Source organism: Urocampus carinirostris, chromosome 12, assembly GCF_059441175.1.
Source record: "Urocampus carinirostris isolate Australia breed hairy pipefish chromosome 12, RoL_Ucar_1.0, whole genome shotgun sequence".
In the NCBI taxonomy this organism is placed as follows: Eukaryota; Metazoa; Chordata; class Actinopteri; order Syngnathiformes; family Syngnathidae; genus Urocampus; species Urocampus carinirostris.
This window is the reverse complement of record NC_142360.1, coordinates 21,461,378-21,484,253: the sequence shown is the minus strand read 5'-3', so window position 1 is coordinate 21,484,253 and position 22,876 is coordinate 21,461,378. Positions and strand designations below refer to the sequence as shown.

At 38.0% G+C, this 22,876-nt stretch overlaps 2 protein-coding genes across 2 annotated transcripts in view; both read right to left on the bottom strand.

Annotated features, from left to right (window-relative positions):
• The window catches only part of hykk.2 (hydroxylysine kinase, tandem duplicate 2), an 82,088-nt gene extending 70,532 nt beyond the window's left edge, over nt 1–11,556 (bottom strand). The window contains exon 1 of the mRNA XM_088349592.1: nt 11,480–11,556. Within this exon, the coding sequence (XP_088205718.1) occupies nt 11,480–11,553 (74 nt within the window). The 5' untranslated portion in view covers nt 11,554–11,556. The remainder of the gene's footprint in view (nt 1–11,479) is intronic.
• A 3,746-nt stretch (nt 11,557–15,302) lies between these two features.
• On the bottom strand, nt 15,303–22,478 carry dynlt2b (dynein light chain Tctex-type 2B). Its single transcript, XM_088349396.1, has 5 exons — nt 22,312–22,478; nt 16,685–16,818; nt 16,547–16,616; nt 16,416–16,479; nt 15,303–16,331 (listed from the first exon to the last, which is right to left on the bottom strand). The coding sequence occupies exons 1-5, from the start codon at nt 22,356–22,358 to the stop codon at nt 16,284–16,286; spliced, it is 363 nt and encodes a 120-aa protein (XP_088205522.1). The 5' UTR covers nt 22,359–22,478; the 3' UTR covers nt 15,303–16,283.
• Nucleotides 22,479–22,876: the final 398 nt, after the last annotated feature.

The window sequence follows — 22,876 nt, the reverse complement described above, 5'->3', positions numbered from 1 at the left end:
CTTTTGACTTTTCTTCTGAAACAGTTGTAATGTACTTTAAAATTACATACTTAAAGCATTGTCATGTTTAACAAATAAATAATTTGCAATACTCTGTGGTCTGTGCAGCCCTTTGAGACTCCTTGGAATAAAGGGATAAACCAATAAACATGGCTTGACTCACAAACCAAGCTCAGGAGAGGGGTTCAATTATTAAACGATTATAACGTTTGCAAGCAAAAAGTACCGGTTTTGTATTTGTATTGATCAATACCTCCCCGCATTGACTCTGATCGAAACAAAATAATTGTTGCCATTATCACCCACTCCTAGTCAAAAGAGCTCTACCTAATCAGGGATTTTCTTGGTTGAAATTGATGGCACCATCTAAACTAGGATGAAGGGAGTAAAAATATCAGCTGTCCGTACAGTGTCAAAACTTGCGAAGGTGACCAAATGCTTGCATCCGATTAATACTCAGAAACTAGGTGTACACTAACCCTATGCACTAATAGTATCGACGTTTGCCTAACAGATGTTCTACAGAGTTGCCAAATGTTGAAAATTGTTTTTCAGAACGGATCAAGAAAATCTTTGGATAAGAAGAAATAAAAATCCTAGTAGCATTTACAAGCCCCACTTTTGGATGAACCTATTTCTTAGAAAATGTTATCAATTGAAGTCTAAACAACAAAGTAGCTATCCTTAATAATGTTATTGTTTACATTTGGTATGAATAAAACTGTTAAATGATAAACAGATTTAGTGATAAAAATGTAAATAGTCATGGGCGACTGATTTCATAAAGCTTTGTGATAATAATTGATTCCTCTCGGTGGCACTCTGTTGAAAGATACATTGGGAATTTATTCAACTTTGGTAGCCTTTGTTTTTAAAACAAGGGCACCAGCTAGAGGAGAAAAATGAAAATTTCTTCTCAATTTTCGTAGTTTTCATAAAAAAGTGTATTCCAAACTGGCGTAGTAAACTAAAGAAAATTAACAGTATTTAGTAGCTTTTGATTTTGAATTACATACAGCATTGGTTCTCAACTGGTTCTGACTGAAGGACCTCCATTCCATTCCACCATATAAACAAGCTGCAACCCAAATTAAAAAAACAATTCCACCTTCATATTTATCGAATGAAAGGCTTGTACAGTTTAAAGCAGAAATAGTGAAATATATTCACCTTAAAAAAAACAACATTAAATGCTGTTTATACTCACATACTGCAGATGTGTAACGGTTGCCATGGCGCCCAATTGGCCCCCGCCATGTCGCGCCAGCTGCCGCTTCCTGACGGATTGGCTCCCTGTCAGTATTTAAACTCTGTCTTGTCAGTCCCCTTTTGTCGGTCCGTCTGCGAATCTCCGTTTTTACACGGCAAGCCCTTTTTCGCCTGTCCTGTGTTTTTGCTCCTGTTTTTCTCCCGCAACGATCTGTTTTGATCTCGACCACGTCTGCTCTGCCGTCCCGAATTACGACCTGTTTTGATCTAGACCACGTCTGTTCTCCCGTCCCAAATAACGACCCATTTTCTGATATCGACCACGTTTTTGCTCTTCCACCCCGGCTATTGACCCGTTTTTTCCACTCTCGACACCGCCGTCGCTCACCATGGAAGTCCCACTTCCGCGTCTGAGCAACCTACACCAAGCAACCAGCGATCTCCGGATCGTGTGTGGACTCCTTTCCCTTCTTCCTAATAAAACTGTGAGAAACGTTACGCGAGTGGGTCCTGTCTCCGTTCTGGTCCTGAAAATATGTCTACATTGCATATAAGTGACCCCCTAAAAATGATTTAAAATGGCCACATACAAAAATAAATTCGTACCCCAAATATTTAAAAATGGTGTATCTTAACGATAATTATTTAGATCAATATACTGGTAAAAAAAAGCTAGACTTATAACATTTTTAAACCATTTACTGTACCTTCAAACAGTGTTTCAATGGCAGACACTCGCACAATATTCTCCAATTTTCGAAATAATTTCCTTCTTTGACTGGATCGTTGATGTTTACCACTTTTCCTTACCCTTGTCACTAATTGTATACGGACCCATTAGAATGGGCAGAGAAGGGAAATAAAAAAAAATACACAATTAGAGTAAAATGAGATGTGGTCCCTCTCGATTGACTGAACAGAAGGAGGAGCTCAAGCAGATCCTGATCACCATCTACTGTGTAATAGACCCTCCATTTATTTCTTCTTATTATTGACCCACTGAAAAATGCACCTGTGGTGAAACACTGACATAGCGGGTGGTAATTTCGACAACCAAAATGATAAGAATGGCCCAGTCATAATCTTTTGGTAGATTATTCAACAATGTGCACATAATTGAATTACTTACTAGATGTACTTTAAAAGGAGTAATACATCCGTTAACATCAGCTATAAAGAGTGACGGTATTTTTTAAGGACATGAATGTTATGTTTGGTGAGGCAGACCCAAGCAGAAACACAGGCTGAACGACAAGAGTTTTATTGGGGGTTGGTGGGGCAAAGGGAAAAAACAAAAAGCCTTATCAACTAAGCAGAGGGGACGTTGCTAGAGAGCAAGCTGACTGGGTAAAAAGTTTCTGGTGTCATTCTTTCACCTTACTCTATGCCAGGGACGTCAAACTCAATTGCACAAGGGGCCAAAATTCAAAACACACTTAAGGTAGCGGGCCAACCAGGATGAGCATTTATTGAACACACTTAAACTGAATGTCTTTGGAACATAAATATGAATTAAAAACAGACAAGAATATTAAATTTAAACCTTAAATACCTTATACAGTATTTATTATTTTGCAGTAAATACAAATATATTGTTAAATTATACAACTTAGAACATAACTTAAACAACTTAACATTAAAATAACATTCAAATTCCTTTGCTCCTATGTCAATGTAAATATTAAAAAAAACTTAAATATCCCAAAAGTTTTTGCTCTCCTTAATATATCTCCTGTCAAAAGTAGAGATATGAAAATGCTACACAAATTTTTTTGTAAAAACATCACAACATTCTGAGAACAGGGAGCCTGATGTGCTTACCTTTGGCGCAGATGGAGTAGGGCGAGATGGGAGGGAATGCTTGCACTTCTTGCATATCTCCACCCATCCATCCCACTCACCCAATCAAATAACTTTGAGTTCTCTTCCGGTCTTTTGGCGTATTTACAATTTGTTCCGTGGATTCATCAAAAAGTATCTGAACACTGAACACAGATTATATAGTGACCTTTTATATAAAGGATTATTTAGCGTTGTACAGCCAAAACAAGTTTTTTTTGTGTGACACCTTGACTGTAAACTGTAGTGAAAACGTGTCCAATTTATTCTGAAAAGTACTGCTTTGAAATACAGCTTGGGTTTGGCTATGCGTGTTTCTAAACAGGATCAATGGCTCAAGTTTTAAACGAGATGGAGAAAAGGTACACATACAAAGAGCCATAGGTTCCCGACCCATGGTATTTAATGTAGTATACGTCATATATGAAGGAATAGGTACATGAAATGAAATGAAATGATCTGCATTTATATAGCGCTTTTCAAGTCAATGACTTCCCAAAGCGCTTTACATTGTGCTTCACATTTCCCAATAGCGGCCGTGATCTGTGCAGCCATGTAAGGCGCTAACCTGCTTATTGGGGGTAATACAATACACAGTGACTATAACGTCAGAATATGATGTCCAGGGATGCGACGGTATTGTTCATATTGACGGGCCATTAATAGCAATAATGTAAAATGGTCTTGCGGGCCAAATATGATCACGTGGCCCGCGGGCCTGGAGTTTAACACATGTGCTCTATGCTCTGCAGAGGGTTTGGGCTTTTTAAGCCTCATCTTGCTAGGGTAAGGAGTCTAAGAGGGAAGGAGGGGAAGTAATCAGATTGAGCCTCAGCAAGCTTCCCATGTCTCGCTGTAGTCCATTTGAATTTCACATTATTTGGAACACCTGAAGCGCCCCCAAAAAATCCAGGGGCAAGACTCCACTCTCATGTTTGGTTGATAAGTACATGCCGTTTTAGTACTGATATCCCTGAGCCTATTCACTCAGTGTCTTGCTTATGCCTAGTTAGAACTCATCAACAGTGTAGCGGTTGACTTGCCTCACATGCACTTTAAGGCAGGGTTCAATTCCCCCTTAGTGATGAATGTCAGACTTGTCGCAGACTGTCACAAAAAAAAACCTGTGTGCAAGATTAGCGGTATTGCAAATACATGGATGGACGCCTCATGGGTCTAATGCGGAGTGAGGGGGTGGCTTAACTTTTTCCGCCTGGTGAGAAATTATCGAAGCTGACAAATGAAGAGCCCAAGTAACTCCAACAGCATTCGAAAGACATTATAGACATGGAAAACGGATGTTGTCAAGGTTATTTTTCACAGATAAGCTGCCCTTTGATTCAAATACAAGCATCCACCCGCCAACAACAAAGTATCCTGAGCTACAGTGTAAAGCATACCTGTCAACCTGTACATTTTTGCCGTACAAAGTACGTTTATTATGCATTTTAAGACGAGTACGACATACAAGAAAATCTGTATGGAAAAACGCAAATTTGTCAATTATGGGTACCATCCGGTATACACCGACTATCACGAAACGGCAAATCAATCAAGTCAAAGGAGTTCGAATTGTGTAGTGAAAGGAAGTCCGTCTCTTTTTAGAGAACCGGCTTTTTCGGCTCAACTCATTAAAGAGAGCCGGCTCTCAAACAGCTCACTTGCTTTGATGCATTATATTACGAATGATGATGTTGTATAAAGAAGTTAAGAAAAAAAGGAAGTATAAAAGGAGAAAATGAAAAAAGACCGGTTTGTGGTTATGCCTTTAATCAATATAATACCAACAATAATTTAATGCAAAAAATGAATTAATATTTTGAATAAGAAAATGTATTATTCTACTTAATTATATTTGCATTTTTGTATTTTTTCCTTCTTCAGTGAATGTCCGGGCTACTTAATTTTTTAACTTTTTTTATAATAAACCTCATTCATGTCGAGCAACTCGGTATCTTACAACTAAATGTTAGTTAACAATATATATGATATAAAGAAACACATGTACAGTATAACATGTTAAACTACATATACATATATATACTGGACTGTCTCAGAAAATTAGAATATTGTGATAAAGTTCTTTATTTTCTGTAATGCAATTAAAAAAACAAAAATGTCATACATTCTGGATTCATTACACATCAACTGAACTATTTCAAGCCTTTTATTATTTGAATATTGCTGATTTTGGCTTACAGCTGAAAAAAACTCAAAAATCCTATCTCAAAATATTAGAATACTTCCTCAGACCAAGTAAAAAAATAATTTTATAACAGCAAAACTAAATCAAACATTTGAAAATGTCCATTGATGCACTCAGTACTTGGTTGGGAATCCTTTTGCAGAGATTACTGCATCAATCCGGCGTGGCATGGAGGCAATCAGCCTGTGGCATTGCTGAGGTGTTATTGATGCCCAGGATGCTTCGATAGCGGCCTTCAGCTCATTTGCATTTGCAGGTCTGGTGTCTTTCATCTTCTTCTTAACTATACCCCACAAATTCTCGATGGGGTTCAGGTCAGGGGAATTAGCAGGCCAATCAAGGACAGTGATGCCATGGTCAGTGCACCAGTTACTGGTGGTTTTGGCACTGTGGGCAGGTGCCTGATCATGCTGGAAAATGAAATCCTCATCTCCATAGAGCTTTTCAGCAGATGGAAGCATGTAGTGCTCTAAAATCTCTTGGTACACAGTTGCATTTACTCTGGACTTGATGAAACACAGTGGACCAACACCAGCAGCTGACATGGCTCCCCAAACCATTGCTGACTGTGGGAACTTCACACTGGATTTCAAGCAACTTGGATTTTGCTCCTCTCCAGCCTTTCTCCAGACTCTGGCGCCTTGACTACCAAATGAAATGCAAAACTTGCTTTCGTCTGAAAAGAGGACTTTGGACCACTCTGCAACTGTCCAGTGCTTCTTCTCCATAGCCCAAGTCAGACGCTTCTTCCGTTGTCTTGAGTTCAGAAGTGGCTTGACCATGGGAATACGGCTATTGTAGCCCATTTCCCGGACATGTCTGTGAACTGTGGCTTTTGATACCTGGACTCCAGCTTCAGCCCACTGTCTTTGAAGCTCCCCCAAATTCTGGAAGCGGCTCTTCTTCACAATTTTGTTAAGGCTGCGGTCATCTCTCTTGGTTGTGCAGCGTTTCCGGCCACATTTTTCCCTTCCAACAGACTTTTTGTGGATATGCTTTGAAACTGCACTCTGTGAACAGCCTGCTCTTTGAGAAATTTCTTTTTGTTTCTTACCCTCCTGATGGAGGGTATCAATGATGGTCCTCTGGACAGCAGTCAGATCAGCAGTCTTCCCCATACTTGTGATTTAGTTTACTGAACCAAGCTGAGTGTTTTTAAGGCTCAGGAAACCTTGCAAGGTGTTTCGAGTTAATTAGATGATTCAGGTGATTAGTTGAATAGCCTACTTGTATACTTTTTCATGATATTCTAATATTTTGAGATTTTTGAGTTTTCTTAAGCTGTAAGCCAAATTCAGCAATATTAAAATAATAAAAGGCTTGAAATAGTTCAGTTGATGTGTAATGAATCCAGAATGTATGACATTTTTGTTTTTTTAATTGCATTACAGAAAATAAAGAACTTTATCACAATATTCTAATTTTCTGAGACAGTCCAGTATATATATATATAAACACGTTTGGAAAAAAAATATGGCGTGAGATTATTTTGTATTTTGTAAGGGAAAATACGACGTCATGGAGGTTGACAGGTATGGTTAAGGCATAGACGTATCAAAAGAAGACTTCAACCCTCGCATTTCATTAGAACATAAAAAGTATTTTTCTGGTTTTTGCCATAGCTTGGTAAACCAGGGTTCCTGCAGAGCCTTGAAAGGTCTTAAAAGGCAATGAATTCATTATTCTAAAAATAAGGCCTTAATTGGCATTAAAATGTCTTAAATCCAATTTTGGAAAGTCTTAACAATGTGAACACATCAATCAGGTTTATATTTGTTTGAACTAAATAGATTAAGTTACATTTATCATTTGTCTTTCTTTGATAATTCACCGATTTACTTTTGTGACAATATGGTGTGACCACAATAATGGGATTATCAAAACGGTGATGTGGTTTCAGTCGGGCCTTTCTGAGCAGACGCATCTCTTAGGTCTCCCCTCAAAAAGCTTAAAAGCTGTGCCAGGTCATTTGCAAAAGGCGACGATGTATTGTGATTAAGAAATACTTGTGGGGTTTTTTTGTTTTATGTGTTTCAATTGTCCAGTATTTTATTTTTGTCAACTTGGTCTTAAATTTGATTTCAAAAGGCATTCAATAAAAGTCTTAAAAACGTTTTGAATTTAACTTGCTTTAAGCTCTAGGAACCCTGATTAACAACAGTTGAACATTGCTAAATTACGTAAAAATACTCATTTCCAAGAAAACCTCTTAGAAAAATGTTTTTTTGTGAAAGGATGCATTTCAAGCAGAACTTTCACTTCAGTGCATGTTTTTTTAATTGTTTTGGCATTTGTGATACTTCCAAAATGTCAACAAAGATTTTCATAAAAAAACAGAAAGGCACTTTGCTTGCAAAATAATATTTAATTCCAAGAATTCTAAACTTTTGCATTAATGATGCATGAACTTTGCAACACCCAATGATTCCTGTGACGTGATCATATGATTTTGGTTACCATGGCAATCACCTGGCCCGACGTATGGACTTAATCTTTTTAGAGAGAAAAAAAGCATGTTTAAAACGTTAACTGCTTATCTATAGCTTTGCTCTTCTCACTGCACTGCTTCAGCACGCCTACTCGCCATACGGGCCACCTACACACTCTTCCTGGACAACAGGAAGCAATAACTCTAATTTGTGGACAAAGATCTACCGGTAATCAAAGCCACTCCTGCCATCTAATAATTTCCATACTGAAATAATTCCCAGAGGCATTATACGTAATGATGAGCTGAGCCAAAGGCCGGGCTATGGCTCTATTTGCGCATCAAAGGTTGCCGTCACAACTCCACCGCAGGGGGTCTGCCCCTCCCACGAGACCGAAAAAACAGAGCTGGTACACGTCTCACTACGCAAGGGCAGTCTGAATTTGGCCAGCAACAAGGGAAGAGCGCATATCCTAACAAGACGAACTAAATCAAAATCCTGGCTGGTCCTGACCAAGTCTCAGCTCAACAAGCAGCCAGAGAACCTTGCCAAGTCAGCAGCCAGGCTTGATCAAGTTAGCGGCCAAACCGGTGGAACTTTGCAGAACATCTCGTTGTTGCTAGGTATAGGTAGTGGCGTGACGTAAAAGGGGGAATGCTAACAAAAACACGATAACGTAATAATCAAGCCAATGTTGTTGTCTATCCAAATGCTGCCAGTTAAAGTTCTCAACTTCGAGTTTTGTTTTTGTTTTATTTTCTCATTATTGTTTTATGTTCTATTCGAGCTTCTTCAGTAGATGATTAGTAATAGTCCATAAATTCTAGAGTGTGTGTGTGTGTGTGTCCTGATTAAAGTATATTGAAGTATCTCATCTCATCTCATTAGCTACACCGCTTATCCTCAGTAGGGTCGCGGGGGTGGTGGAGACCATCCCAGCAATCATCGGGCAGTGGGCAGGGGACAACCTGAACCGGTTGCCAGCCAATCCCAGGGCACACGGGGACAGACAACTCACTCGCTCATTCACGGAAACCGGAGTGCCCGGAGGAAACCCACGCGTGCACGGGGAGAACATACAAACTCCGTACAGGAAGTCGAGCTGGATTTGAACTCACACAGGAGGTTCCCAAGACATGAACTGTGCCGCACATGCGCTAACCACTGCGCCGCCGTGCTGCCCCATATTGAAGTATCAAAAAGGTAAAGAAGAAGTCACCTAAAGTGTGTGTAGCAACCCTTCAGAATAACTAAAGATTTTTAATACGTTTTTCTAACATAATGATCGAAAAACGTATATGGTGCTCCAAAAAGGCTGGACGAGTTTTGAAAAGACTCTTTAATTGAATTGGTCAATAAATTGTTTGTAAGACTAATTTATTTACCACCTATATTTGCTACACTCTTTGTAATGGTTTTTTAGAATAAAAAGTATAAAAAACTATTTTCATGTTTTGGCATCAGGAACAATGCTTCTGAAAATAAACCTCAGTTATGGCATTGAATGAGCTAAGGTTTTTACGTGTGAAGTGGTACCAAATTTAATAACCAAGTATGCGTGGAAACCACTGTTTACACTCAGCTAAGAAAAACAAGTACATTTCCGTAAGCGGTGTTTTGTTTACCCATTCAAAACATTGGATTTATAGTTCTCAATCAGGTGAGGATCTTATGTGAATGTTATTTGGAAAATGCATTTGTTTTGCAAAAAGAATTTCATTAAGATTTTATTTTAAGGACTATTAAGACAATCCTGATTTTTTATTCGCACTGCATTTTATTCATATATCTTACCCAAAACAAGTTCTCCTCTTGTGAGTGGACCCACTTGGAAAGTGAATGGGTAGTGTGAAGCAACTTTGGTATGATCAGCACCAAAATTATGGCAAAAATTTAAATCCAATTTAACTGTTTCCAACATGAAATACATTTCGAATCACAGTGAAAACTTGGTCTGGATCAAGTGTCAGAGGTACAACTAAATCTCGGTTTAGGACCACAATTAGAGATAAAACTAAAGCAGCACTAGACCAAGAGCAAAATAATAGTCCAAAAATACCAGGACCTGAACGAGAGCCATGACTGGAACACAAGTCAAATGAAACATTGTCCATTCTCAAGGTTTTCCATTTTCCTCATGTTAAGGTTTTTGAGTTTTTCCTTGCCCTCGTGTAGGTTTTAGATCAGGGGATGGTGTAATAATAGTCTGTGGTTTGCAATAATCTGTGGTCTGTGCAGCCCTTTGAGACTCATTGTGATTAAGGGCGTCACAAATAAACATGACTTGACTTGACTATCCCAAAAGGTTTGAGAGGTGATAACGCAGCTCATATTTTTCTACTGATTTAGATACTCTTGCGCCAGGATTTTCGACCTGTCATCGTGCTTAATACTAAACTGGGTATTACAAAAGCCCCAAAAATGTCAGGTTGAAAACGATGTCCAGATGGTTTAAGAAACTTTTAAGTTAAAATCAAACTCGTTTATTAAAGAGAAGCAAACATATAGAAACAAGGCAATTATACGTACGTTGAGGATTCTGATTGGAGGACACAATAATCTGAAAAGCAGTGTATAATGTTGGTGCAAGTATAAGAAATGCACAATAGGCGGCTTGGAATTTTGGAGTCAAACTCTCCCAAAACAGAACGTACCCAGAGCAAAGGAGTTCCCTGCACCTGTTTGATAACAGGAGTCTTACAGTGAGTGTCTGAATTGTAGCTTTTTGGCTTGGGAACCTTATTGTCCTGATCTTGAAGGTGCCTCCTCCTGAGAACAACTTGAAAGCTTAACAGGCTTTGAGTACAATACAGAAATGTATAAACGTATATTAACAAATGAAGTATGTATAAACGTATAGAATATAGTATAAAAGGCACAATTAGCCCATAATTTTCCTTACAACAACATTCTGAGTAGTGAAAATGGCCTCTTTATATACTGTATGTCAGTCTTATTTTCAGGCAAAATATTAGAATAGAATAGAATAGAATAAAATATATCTTTATTGTCTTTGTTACAAAATGGGTTAACATATTGTGACAACGAAATTGAGTATGACACTCCAAGTTCACACATTCACAGTGAGATAAAAAACCCAAGAAGATAAAGGAACAGAGAAGATAAGGTTATAAAACAAGGAGGATAAGGTTATAGTTATAATTCACACAAAATTTACACAAGAAATGTCGACATGTAGGATGTTACATAAAGTTTGGTATCGTAAGGGTTTGTGCAATATGCATTTGGTGCAAAAATGGTCATCATAGTGCTAAAAATACTGTAGTCAACATATGCATTTGGTGCAAAAATAGTGATCATAGTGCAAAAAAAGATAGGCAACATTGTGCAAGGTGACCAGTAAACATAGTGCAGTCAACATTGTGCAAGAAACATAGCCATAAGTACCATTTACGTTCGAATGAGGTAGTGTTTTTGCAAGAGTTTTTCAGTTTTTTGTGCGGTGTGTGTTTAGGGTGGTAATGGCTCTGTTTGTTTGTATTGTATCTAGACTAATAGTCAAAAGCTAGCCCAGGAATTTGCATCATATGATATTAAACACCTGTGTTTGAACAAAAATAAAAAAGTAAACTAAAAAAAAAAAGTTAAATGATAAACAAGTATTTGGGATTAGTTAACAGGACTTAATTCATTAGGTGCCAATGATGGCTATGTTCATAAAGTTTTTATTTTACTGTAACTGGAAAAGCCTCACATGGCTCCCCTGAATGCACATCTCGACACATAATGAAATACAAGAAAATTAGGCTGCACAGTACATGCTGAAAGGACTTACCAACGCCTATTGTGGACAACCACTAAAAAAAAATCCAGCATGTCTCCTTCAAGACAAAACAAATATGCGCCCATTTTGGATGACCTCTTCAGACAGAGAGACTCTGAGAAAATAAATTACTGTCTCGACTTTCATTTCATTTGACTTCATTTCATGCAGGAAGCCAGTCCCCCGACCTTGTGAGGGCTCAAGTCACACTTCATTACCACCGCACAATGAAGCTTTGATTGACACTGTTCCAGACCTCAAAATGTACTGAGATATTCAAGACAATATTCACTTGCTTTTGTCAAACTAGGCACAGCTTTTTGAGTCCTGTTTTAAACAAAGGCAAAGGTATGATTGTAAAATAATAGCAAGGAAAAAAGGTAGCGCCGTCTGTTCTAATATTGAGATGTGTTACTGCATAGTAATAAACGTACGAGTTTTCTAGTTCTTTAAATCACATGTGGTTGTACTTTAAAATGAACCTTGGGCAAAACCTAGTTTACGAGCTGTGACAATGACATCAATATTTTAATTATGTTGATAATTAAGTAAAAATTAATGCACCTCATTATTATCCATATACTCGTATGTTTCTACGTATTCCCTTCTTGTTTTATCTACTTGTCGCCACAATGCATCCATTTAAGTAGTCGTTTTACAATCTTTACATTGTTCAAACTGGTGTTCTGATTTACCGTTGAGAGGGAAAGCATTGAGTCTTAACAAACCACCTACATAATTCAGTCTGGGCAAAAGACTGGTTTGAAGCTGGGATTTGGGGAATTTTCCACTGACTTGTGTTTCTTTCTTTATTTATAATCTATCATGATTTGCCCCTTTGGTATATAAATGATTGACAGACATTTTGAGAAAACACCCTTGTGAAACTATTACGGTCATGTTCTGTATTCACAATTCTAGCATATTTGATTTTACTTGTTTTTATTGTAATGAAAACCTCCCAAAAACTGCTTCACTCCACCTGTCGCATCTCACAACCCAGATGTTGACTCAAACATGTCAAATATCCCCTTTTGGGATAGTCAAGTTATGTTTATTTGTCTAGCCCTTAATACAGGGAGTCTCAAAGGGCTGCAAAGACCACAGATTATTGCACACCACAAACTATTATTACACCATCCCCTGATCTAAAACCTACATGAGGGCAAGGAAAAACTGAAAAACCTCAAACATGAGGAAAAGGAAGAAACCTTGAGAAGGGAGTGCACATGAGCTAATCCCCCTTCCGGGTTGACCAGGCTGTAATGGATGTTGCATTAATAAACAATAAAAACAAAAATAAATACAAAAAAATTGATGTATTATGTAAAAAATAAAAATAGATGACCAAGTAGGCAATGCATGTAGCATTTACAAACAATACACAGACTTTGTCAACATGAAAAATAGGTTATCAATAAACTATAGAATATAGGCACGCTTAAGCCTACATTTAAACAGTTCCAGATCGAATCTAAGCATTCCACAGCAGCAAGGCCCGAATGGAGAACGCTCTCCAACCTGCGGATCTCTTCTTGGCTCTTGGGATCAGGAACATAGGGGGCAAATTAATCTTATGACATTTACAAACTTTTAACTAGGACAAAAAAAGTCCGATCACATCACCCCAATTTTGGCTAACCTGCATTGGCTCCCTGTTAGCCTAAGATGTGATTTCAAGGTTCTCTTATTATTATACAAAATCATACATGGACTTTCCCCCTCATATCTTTCAGATCAGATTTCCCCCTATGTTCCGGCCCGAAGCCTTCGTTCTGAGAGCGCCGGTCTTCTGGTGATCCCAAGAGCCAAGAAGTGTTCCGCAGGTTCGAGAGCGTTCTCCATCCGGACACCGGTGTTGTGGAATGCTCTTCCCCCTGAGATCCGATCTGCAACCTCAGTGGAAATGTTTAAATCTAAGCTTAAAACTCACTTCTACTCTATAGCATATGAATAACCTAAACTGCTTGTGTGTAATAACCTGTGAAGCCCTTTGAGACTATTTGTGATTAAGGACTATACAAACAAAAATGACTTGACTTGACAAAGAGAAGTCTGTCCTCCATCACATCTAATAAGCTTAACAAATACACCAACTTAGCTACTCATGTGGTAGTTTGTGGAAAGAAATCCTGTCTTCATTCAAGATTTTAACCCCATTACGCAATTGTAAAATACTGCATTCTCATCATCATCAATATTTTTCATGTGCTGCATTTAAATAGTTATTCTATTACATGGTTCGTATACCTTATTCATGGTCAAATTCAAGCACTTTTAATGAAGTTCACAGAGTTTTCCAATTTATCCAGTACCATTAAAAGAAGAAATATGTTGAGAATTGTGTATTTTGGAGATCCAAAAATATGTCAGTGATTTACACATGTGTTTTTGAAGTCCTCAAATATGTCTGTGTCACAGACCAGGGCAGGAAACAGGAAAACAGAACCTAATAGCGTAACGTACTCACAATTTTTTGGGGAGAGGAGAAATGCGCGCACACTCGATCCGGGGATCAATGGTCGCAGAAGTGGATTCAAATCCAAAAAAGAAAAGTTGTCAAAAAAAAAACTGATCAGGCCAAAAATAAAACAGGACCAAACACAGGCAGATTCACAGGACTAGGCATTTAACACAGAGTTAACCAGGAGTCTTGCAGAAGTCTCACAGAGGTATCACAGAAGTTTCACAAACGCTCAGACACCTAACGGCTCTAAGGAGCGCGTTTAAGTACTGCCAAAGAGCAATCAGTCAATGAGTCTCAGCCGGTGTCCATGGGTGGGGCCAATTGGGCACCGTGGCAACCGCGATAGAACCTAACGCCACCCAACTGGGACCAACTGGGCGCCATGGCAACCGTGACAGTTTGCGGTTTACATATGAAACTTTTAATTTTGCATCTGCATTTATCCAGACATATGAGTTTTAGATCTTGAGTAAATCACGGAGCTGAGCAATTTGTGTGTAAATATTTTCAAGACAAATCTCTCCCCATCCATGTGTTAGGTATAATGACAGTAATATGTGGCTTACTTTTTCAGTTGCAGAGGTTCTTCCCATTACTGTTTATAACTAGGAAACGCTACCTTCATTTTTTCATGGCCAATAATAAATGTCTATAATTGCTATGTAATCCTTGCACTAATACACATTTCATCATTTCATAGTGCCCTGTTTGTCTAACAATAATAATAATATCTTAATTAAGCTAACCTTTCATATGACTGGAGAGAGCTGACTCTGCCATTATGAAGAGTCAAATCTTTTTTTGTACCTTGCATGGATTTCTTCCACGTTTTAGCCATTGTTGGAATATTGGTTTTTCTAGTCATCGTTCATTAAAACAGCAGCCTCCTGGCATATTTTCAAGTGTCCACTTGGGCGTAGTGAGGGATGATGCTTCACATGACATACAAACTTATGCTAGCTGATGTTAATCACGAGGGAAGAATTCAAGTCATGTTTATTTGTATAGCCCTTAATCAGAAGGAGTCTCAAATAGCTGCACAAATTACAGATTATTGCAAACCACAGACCATTATTACACCATCTCCTGATCTAAAAAACCTACATGAGGGCAAGGAAAGACTCAAAAACCTCCACATGAGGAAAAAGAAGAAACCTTGAGAAGGGACCGCACATGAGAAATACCATGGCAGAGCAAAGTCGCCAGAGTTAACGTGTCAGGATCATATATTATTCATTATATACAGCGGCTTGCAAAACTATCTGGCCTCTTGAACTTTGAGACCTTTTGCCACATTTCAGACTTCAAACATAAAGATATAAAACTGTAATTTCTTGTGAAGCATCAACAATAAGTGGGACACAATCATGAAGTGAAACACACTTTATTGGATATTTTAAACTTTTTAACAAATAAAAAACGAAAAAATGGCTGGATTTCACTGTACATAGTCCATCGAGTCAGACTGCCAAGAAGCATGGCAATAATTTCAAGCATTTAAAAAAATTATAGCACTTTTCAAATCGTTACAACAGCAATAAAATTCAAACCTTGTCAAACCCTGCTATTTTTTAATAACAAGCTTATATTGGTTTTGTTAAATTTTGTCTAAACCCTAAAAGTCTACCATATTTTCCAGACCATAAGTCTCTCCGGATTGTAAGCCGCACCAGGCAAAAAAATGTATAACTAATAAGGAAAAAACATGTTTCAGTCGCACTCAGAGTATGCGTTGCATTTTTGGGAGAGGTTCATTTGATAAAATCCAAAACCAAAAACATACATGTCATCTTCAAAGGTATTTTAAAATAAAAATGAAATAGAGAACACGGTATACTAATGTTACACGTATGTGAATATCCTAGACACGCTTTTCAGTTACGACGTAACAATTAGAAATTATTCGGATAACTTTAGCATAAAGAACATGCTTTTCAAACTATTAGCTTCTCTCTGAATCCATAAATCCATTGAAATATTCATTCTCTGTGTCAATTTTATCAGTTAAGACCTCGTCCAACTTGGGAAGAAGACGATAAGCCTCTTTGCCTCATCTTGCCTCTTTGAAAAATGTCCCCCACATAAATGGGCAAGGTTCAAATTATCAACACAGGCCTAGACCGCCCTCTTGCGGTTTAGTATGAAAATTACATGGGAAGGAGATACAGTATACAGTACTGGTACTAAAAATCCTAAACTCAGTGATATAATAATGTGTCATAATTTCTCAGGTAATTCTCACTGGAGTACAAGTCGCACCCACGGCCAAACTGAAAAAAAACTGCGACTTATAGTCCGGAACAAACGGAACATTTTCGCCCCAGCAGCTGACCTTATCCTCCACGCTCCTTAATAGAAATAACTTCCAAACACAGCCACTGCGCAGAACAAGCTATCCTGTAAAATAGACCCAAAAAACATTCAGATCAAGACACAAATCCACTCCAAAACTCGAACTCCACACTAAATAGAAGTACTTGCATTCATGAAAATATCTTCTGCGTAGTTGTCTGTATCGGCATCCCATAAACATCTTGATGACATCCTGTCAAACACGACAGGTTTTATACGAGCTTAAATAGAATAATAATGGAAATACACATCTCACTCACTTGACTCCTTGTCCACGTTGTTCCCCGATTGTCACTTGCACAACAAGCTTGTACCTGTCATATCCCAACTCTGTATCACAAGAACCAAACAAACACATTGATAACTAAAAGGCATCTGTGTTGATTTGCCCTACTTACTCTTCACTTTATTTTTCACAGAATCCGCCAGAGTGCTAGTAAGCTCTGCAACCTCATCTGGGTTGAAATCGACTTCGAACAGGTGCGCCTTCACTGTTTCACGAATGCACTCCTTCACAACTGCAGGCTTGAATCTAGAATGTTACAACAAAAGATACGGATGACAAAATTCTGCAGGGTCCAACAACCAACTTCTAAGTATCACCTCTCCTGTATAAAATTGATCAAAAAGAAATCAAGTTAGGGCGGCGGAGTGGTTAGCGTGTCTGCGGCACAGTCCCGAGGTCATGGGATCAAATCCAGTGACAAGCCTGCCTGTGCGGAGTTAGCATGTTCTCCCGTGCTTGCGTGTGTTTGCTCCGGACAACTCCGGTTTCCTCCCACATTACAAAAACACTAATATCAGGTTAATTAGCCGGTCCAAATTGAACCTAGGTGTGAATGAGTTGTTGCAAGTGAGTTTTCTGTCTCTGTGTGCCCTGCGACTAGCTGGCAACCAGTTCACTGCCCAAAGATAGCTGGGGATGGGCTCCAGCACCCATGCTGCCCTACTGAGGATAAACGGTGCAGATAATGGATGGAAATCAAGTTATCCCAAATATGATAACCTCATGCCATGAGGCTCTTTAACTCCACCCGGCAGAGTAAAGGCCCGCATTAAACCACACCCTGTACATTGCATATTACCGAATTTTAATGAAATGTGTATTCTGTGTAGCACTATCTAGATACTCTATATAACACGCTACAGTGGGTATTAGCACGTCACATTGGGTATTTGTATATTGTATTCTTTTTGCTTTATTATTGTATTGTTCTCAGCGCAGGGATGCTGCTGGAAATGTGAATTTCCCTGCGGGGATGAATAAAGTATCTATCTATCAATCTATCTATCTATCTATAACAGACAAGTCAGGTCAAGTCATGTTTATTTGTATAGCCCTTAATCACAAAGAGTTTCAAAGGGCTGAACAGCTCAAAGACTATTGCAAGAGAATTTTGCAACAGTTGTATAAAAATAATATATAATTCTGGGAATCAGGCATTTTTTCTATTGGAACTTTTCTAGTAGCAAGCCTATCCACTTGTTAAATCGGCACATCTGTTTTCCCTACACTACTGACAGTTCTCATGGTACCTAGCCACTTATTGCACATTTGCACATCTGTCATCCTCTGCACTGCTGGACTATGTACTTCATTGCAGTGTTTTTTGACCAGTGCAAAACAGCATGCCAGTGCATAATATTGCTGCTTTCTTTCAGTGATCAGCTTACTTAATATTAATCAAAATCAGTAGATGGTAGAATATTATGTTTTTTCTTTTTATATTTGTAATATACTTAAATATGTTATATTTCATTGTTTGCCAATGCAACATCAATTGCAGCCTGGTCACCGTGGAAGCGGATTCACCTCTTGTCTAGTCCCCTCTCAAAGTTGCTAGATTTTCCTCATGCTGGGGTTTTTGAATTTTTCCTTCCCCTTGTGTAGGTTTTAGATTAGGATGGTGTAATAGTAGTCTGTGGTTTGCAATATGTGGTCTTGCAGCCCTTTGAGACTCCCTGTGATTAAGGGCTGGACACATAAAAATGTCTTAACTTGACTTTTATATATTGATGAAGCTGTTTAAGAAGGTAATGAAAAATTGTATCATATAATAAATGTAGTAAAAATCTTGCACATATTTTTGCTGATTTAAATTATTATTTTTACTGAAAAAAAATAATAATAAAAGTTAGTTCACAGTAAAACAATGCTGTTCCACTGGCTGGTATTTTATTTATTTTTTTGCATTTTAAGAATCATTCTTTTTATTTTTCAAGAAAAACAAGAAGGAAATATGTTATGTAAAAAAAAGCCAAAAACTAGCAAAATCTAAAACAAAGAGCAATTATATTCTAAACCATGGTGAACACAAATGATGAAAAAAATTGATACTGTCAATTTAGGCCACATAATAATTTAAGCTTTAAAAAAGGGAAACTAGTGTTTTTGGGTGTGTTTACCTGGCTGCCCATTTTGCACATCTATTCCAGATTCTCTTCTTGCACTATTTTACAGTATTCACATTGCTAAAATTATTTATCTACTATTGCACATCCATATACGTTGTTCATTTTTGTACTTCGGGAAAAAAATGCAAATCAAATGTATCAACATTTATTTCTGTATACATGGGTGTCAGAATGAATACCTGTCAGCTTATAAACTTTCCCCGTAATTTTTACGTTTTTTTTGGTCATTTTAAATTCTGTTCACCGTTTAACTATTTTGTACAGTAAAAAAATATATAATAAAATAAACGTGTTTTTTTTTAATAGACCAATCTCATTTTGTCTATTTCGGGTCTAATCCAGATTATCTCTGTTAGCAGACAACAATGTCATCGAAGATTTCTAATATTGTCACGGTACACGAGCAAATGTCATCCTGTAATAAACAACACTAAATTTACTGCACGTGGGAAAAGAACTAAGAAAGACTGATTTACATCCACCAATCGACTATGAAATTTACATGAATCAGCCTGAGAGTTGTCAAGTCAAAACAAATAATAGGGAACATCATGTTTGTAAATTTTAAAAAATCTATCGACAGGCTGAAACAGTCAGGAATTGGAATGGGATGCTTCATATTTTTTTTAGTTGAAAACAAGTTTGTACAAAGTCAGGTTAACCAGCGTATTTTACACTTAACTGTCCGATAACAAGAAAGTTATCTTGTTAGTGTGGGTCTATAATATAGTTGAGGCTGCAGACAGTGAGATGAGTCTACGAAAGGTTAAAGAAAATCTCAAATAAGAATTCAAAATTAAAGATCTTGGCAATCTCACTCACTTTATCGGGATTGATTTCACACAAAGATACTGAAAGAATTGTTGGAGTTGTTTATTTCAGAAATAAAATCAAGTTGTTTACATGAATTACCTTTTTTTAATTCTACATATTCTGTCTTGCTGTGATTAAAAATGTGCCGTGTTGTGTTTGTTAAGTACCGTAAATTCCGTACTATAAGCCGCTACCTTTTTCCCAAATTTTCAACCCTGCGGCTTATTCAGAGATGCGGCCAATTAATGTAATTTTTTTAACGGGCCGCCAGCGGCGCTCGAATATGAGAGGTAAGATTTAGACCAGTGGAATTTATGAGCGTGAACATACCCACATCGTGCAGATTGTACGAAATAAGGCTCATGACGCAGCTACCATGTTAAAAGCAAACGGGTATATTGCTGGGATGCATTGATGTAAGGGAGCATGAAACGACTTCATCATGATGAAATTTCTTTCGGACTTTGAAATAGACAATTTAGATATCTTTACTAAGGAGAAAGAAGAAGGCGAAAGAAGCAGACGGTCTGCCGTGAGTCTTACGATTAGGTCATTTATTCCTTAACAGACTAATTTGTAGATATGCGAGCGTCTTGTTAGTAGCGTGAGGCTACCTCCCAAAGGCACGGATTAGGATGAAAGTTATATTATTATTATTAAAGCTTTGAAAACTCTCTCGATGTACCGTCTTTCTTTGTAAATATGTGTTATATGTATTTGCAACTTTATATTTTTGTAATGTATTTATTTGTATTTATTTGAGACACTTATTCTGCACGAGCAAATTAAAAAAGAGGGGCCGAGCAAACGCCAACGCTGATGGGAAAGTGGGGACCGGTAAAGGTGAGTTTTTGTGGACACGGCAGACAATAATAGATATATATTTTTCCCACCCTTACCTTTGGAAATATACACTTTTTTTCCTTGGATTACTATCAACGGGCACCCTGAATCTGCAGGTCTGCAACAAATTTTAAGTACCTATATAATTTTACATTCATTTTGGCGGCTGTGATCTCTGGACTGTGTTCTTTGATTAAGGACATTTAGTATCAATCGCGGGACTTGAAGTTTGGCTTGAACTAAATTCGTGTTTGTTTGATGTGCATGCGGCTTACATACAGGTGCGGCTTGTGTATGGACAAAATCGGTTTTCCCCCTAAAATGTGATGGGTGCGGCTTATAATCAGGTACGCTCTATAGTCCGGATTTTACAGTATATTAGCAAGTAATAAGAGTAATTGCAATTGTTAATAAGGGGAACAAAAGGCTGAGGTTTACAAGTAATGAGAATGACAATAGAGTATATTTGAATCTGAATTTAAAACAATTGTCAAGTCAAGTGTTTGTAAAGTATATTAGCAAGCAATAAGAGTAATGGCAATTGTTAATAGGGGGAGCAAAAGGCTGAGGTTTACAAGTATGAGAATGACAATAGAGTATAAAGAGCATTCCACAGCACTGGGGCCCGAATGGAGAACGCTCTCAAACCTGCGGCTCTCTTCTTGGCTCTTGGGGTCACTTGCCAACTCATGATTTCTGGGTTGTGGTGATAACCCACTGTAAGGTTCCCCAGTCTGCTGCCCTGCTCCAAGCATAACACACTGTAATTTTTTTTTTGCCAGTATGCTCTTAACTGAGACGTGACTATATGATGTTTAATACTGTTTTTTGGAACTATCGAATTAGTCAAAACGCAGAGATTTTTTTGTTTGGTTTTTCATTTTTAGGGGAGCCGCATCATCTTTTTAAAAAACACTCGAGTCTCCCCACAGCTTTAATATTCCAGTTATGTACAGATTTCATTTTAAATGTTCTGGATGTTCTTGACTTGATTCTTAAGAAGAAGTATATTATTTAAGTATTTTATTACAGAAGTAATGTAATTTATTTTTTTACTGTTAAATGTTTTTACATTGTACTATTTACTTTATTTACACTTTACTTCATTTCCATCATTTTGTGCAAATGGATGATTTTCATTTGTCATGAGAACTTGTTGCAGCACGGCGGGGCAGTGGTTAGCGCGTGTGCGGCACGGTTCTGAGGTCATGAGATCGAACCTCCAGTGTGGAATTTGCATGTTCTCCCCGTGCTTGCGTGGGTTTCCTCCGGGCACTCCGGTTTCCTCCCACATTCCAAAAACATGCATGTCAGGTTTATTGGCTGCTCCAAATTGTCCCTAGGTGTGAATGAGCGAGCGAATTGTCTGTCCCTGTGTGCCCTCCGGCTGGCTGGCAACCAGTTCAGGGTGTCCCCTGCCCACTGCCCGAAGATAGCTGGGATGGGCTCCAGCACCCCCACGACCCTACTGAGGATAAGCGGTGCAGATATTGGATGGATGGATGATAACTTGTTACAGTTTTAAGCGCAATATTACAGTTCAAATTTGTGTATTGTTTTAATTTCACGTTATTTCTCATACTTTATATGAGAGGTGAACACTTTATTTTCATCTATATTTTTCTATTTATGAGTCTTTATATTGTATATTGAATTATTGTCAACTGGAGTGCAGCAGTATTCTCGTTGTAGCAATACAATGACAATAAAGGTAATTTTGATTCTGTATTTTGTATGTCTAATGTAATACCCAAAGACGAGTAAAGACTTTGGGTTTAATATCTAATGGAAACCATTTTGACTTTATATTCCACAATAAATTCATCCTCACCAGAATTGCAGCTGGAAGAAAATAGTTGTTTACGGTAGCTTGGTAACGGGAGCGCCTGATTAGCGAAAGGCTCCTGCAAGCTAGCGTGACGAAATACGAACTTAGTTTATTTTAAACACTCACTTTTGCTGATAGTTAGGTCGTATCAGATAAGAATCTGAGCTTTCCATTGCATATCGGTGACTCAATGATTCAAAAAGAAGTCAAGAGGGAGAGGAGAAAATTTAGCATTCCTTCCTTCGCTTTTAGTAAAGTTTGAGTAGTGATCGTGATCACCACACTACCGGAAGTTGATGCGGTTTCCTTTAGCTTTTACCGGAAGTGGCAGAATTAGACTACTTTTTATGTGCTTGGCTTACGACAGAGTTCCCTTTTTACGACGACGAGACCAAAATAAAACATTGCATTGTACTCGTTTATCTTTTTTTTCTGATATTTAACAAACTAGCATATCCAAAGAAACTTTATTTAGTTGTATTGTAATGCCCCTCGATGTGATTTCTGATGCATTAGGTCGCTGATAAAGTCTCTGCAAATTAATAACAAAATCACAAGGGGTATACCATTCATGTTGGTCCTAACTCTCACCGTTCACCTGCACACACTGACTCACTTCAGAGCTCAAAACTTTCGCATCTGTCGCCTTCCCATTCGCCCGCGACATGTCCTAACTGTCATGAACCAAAAC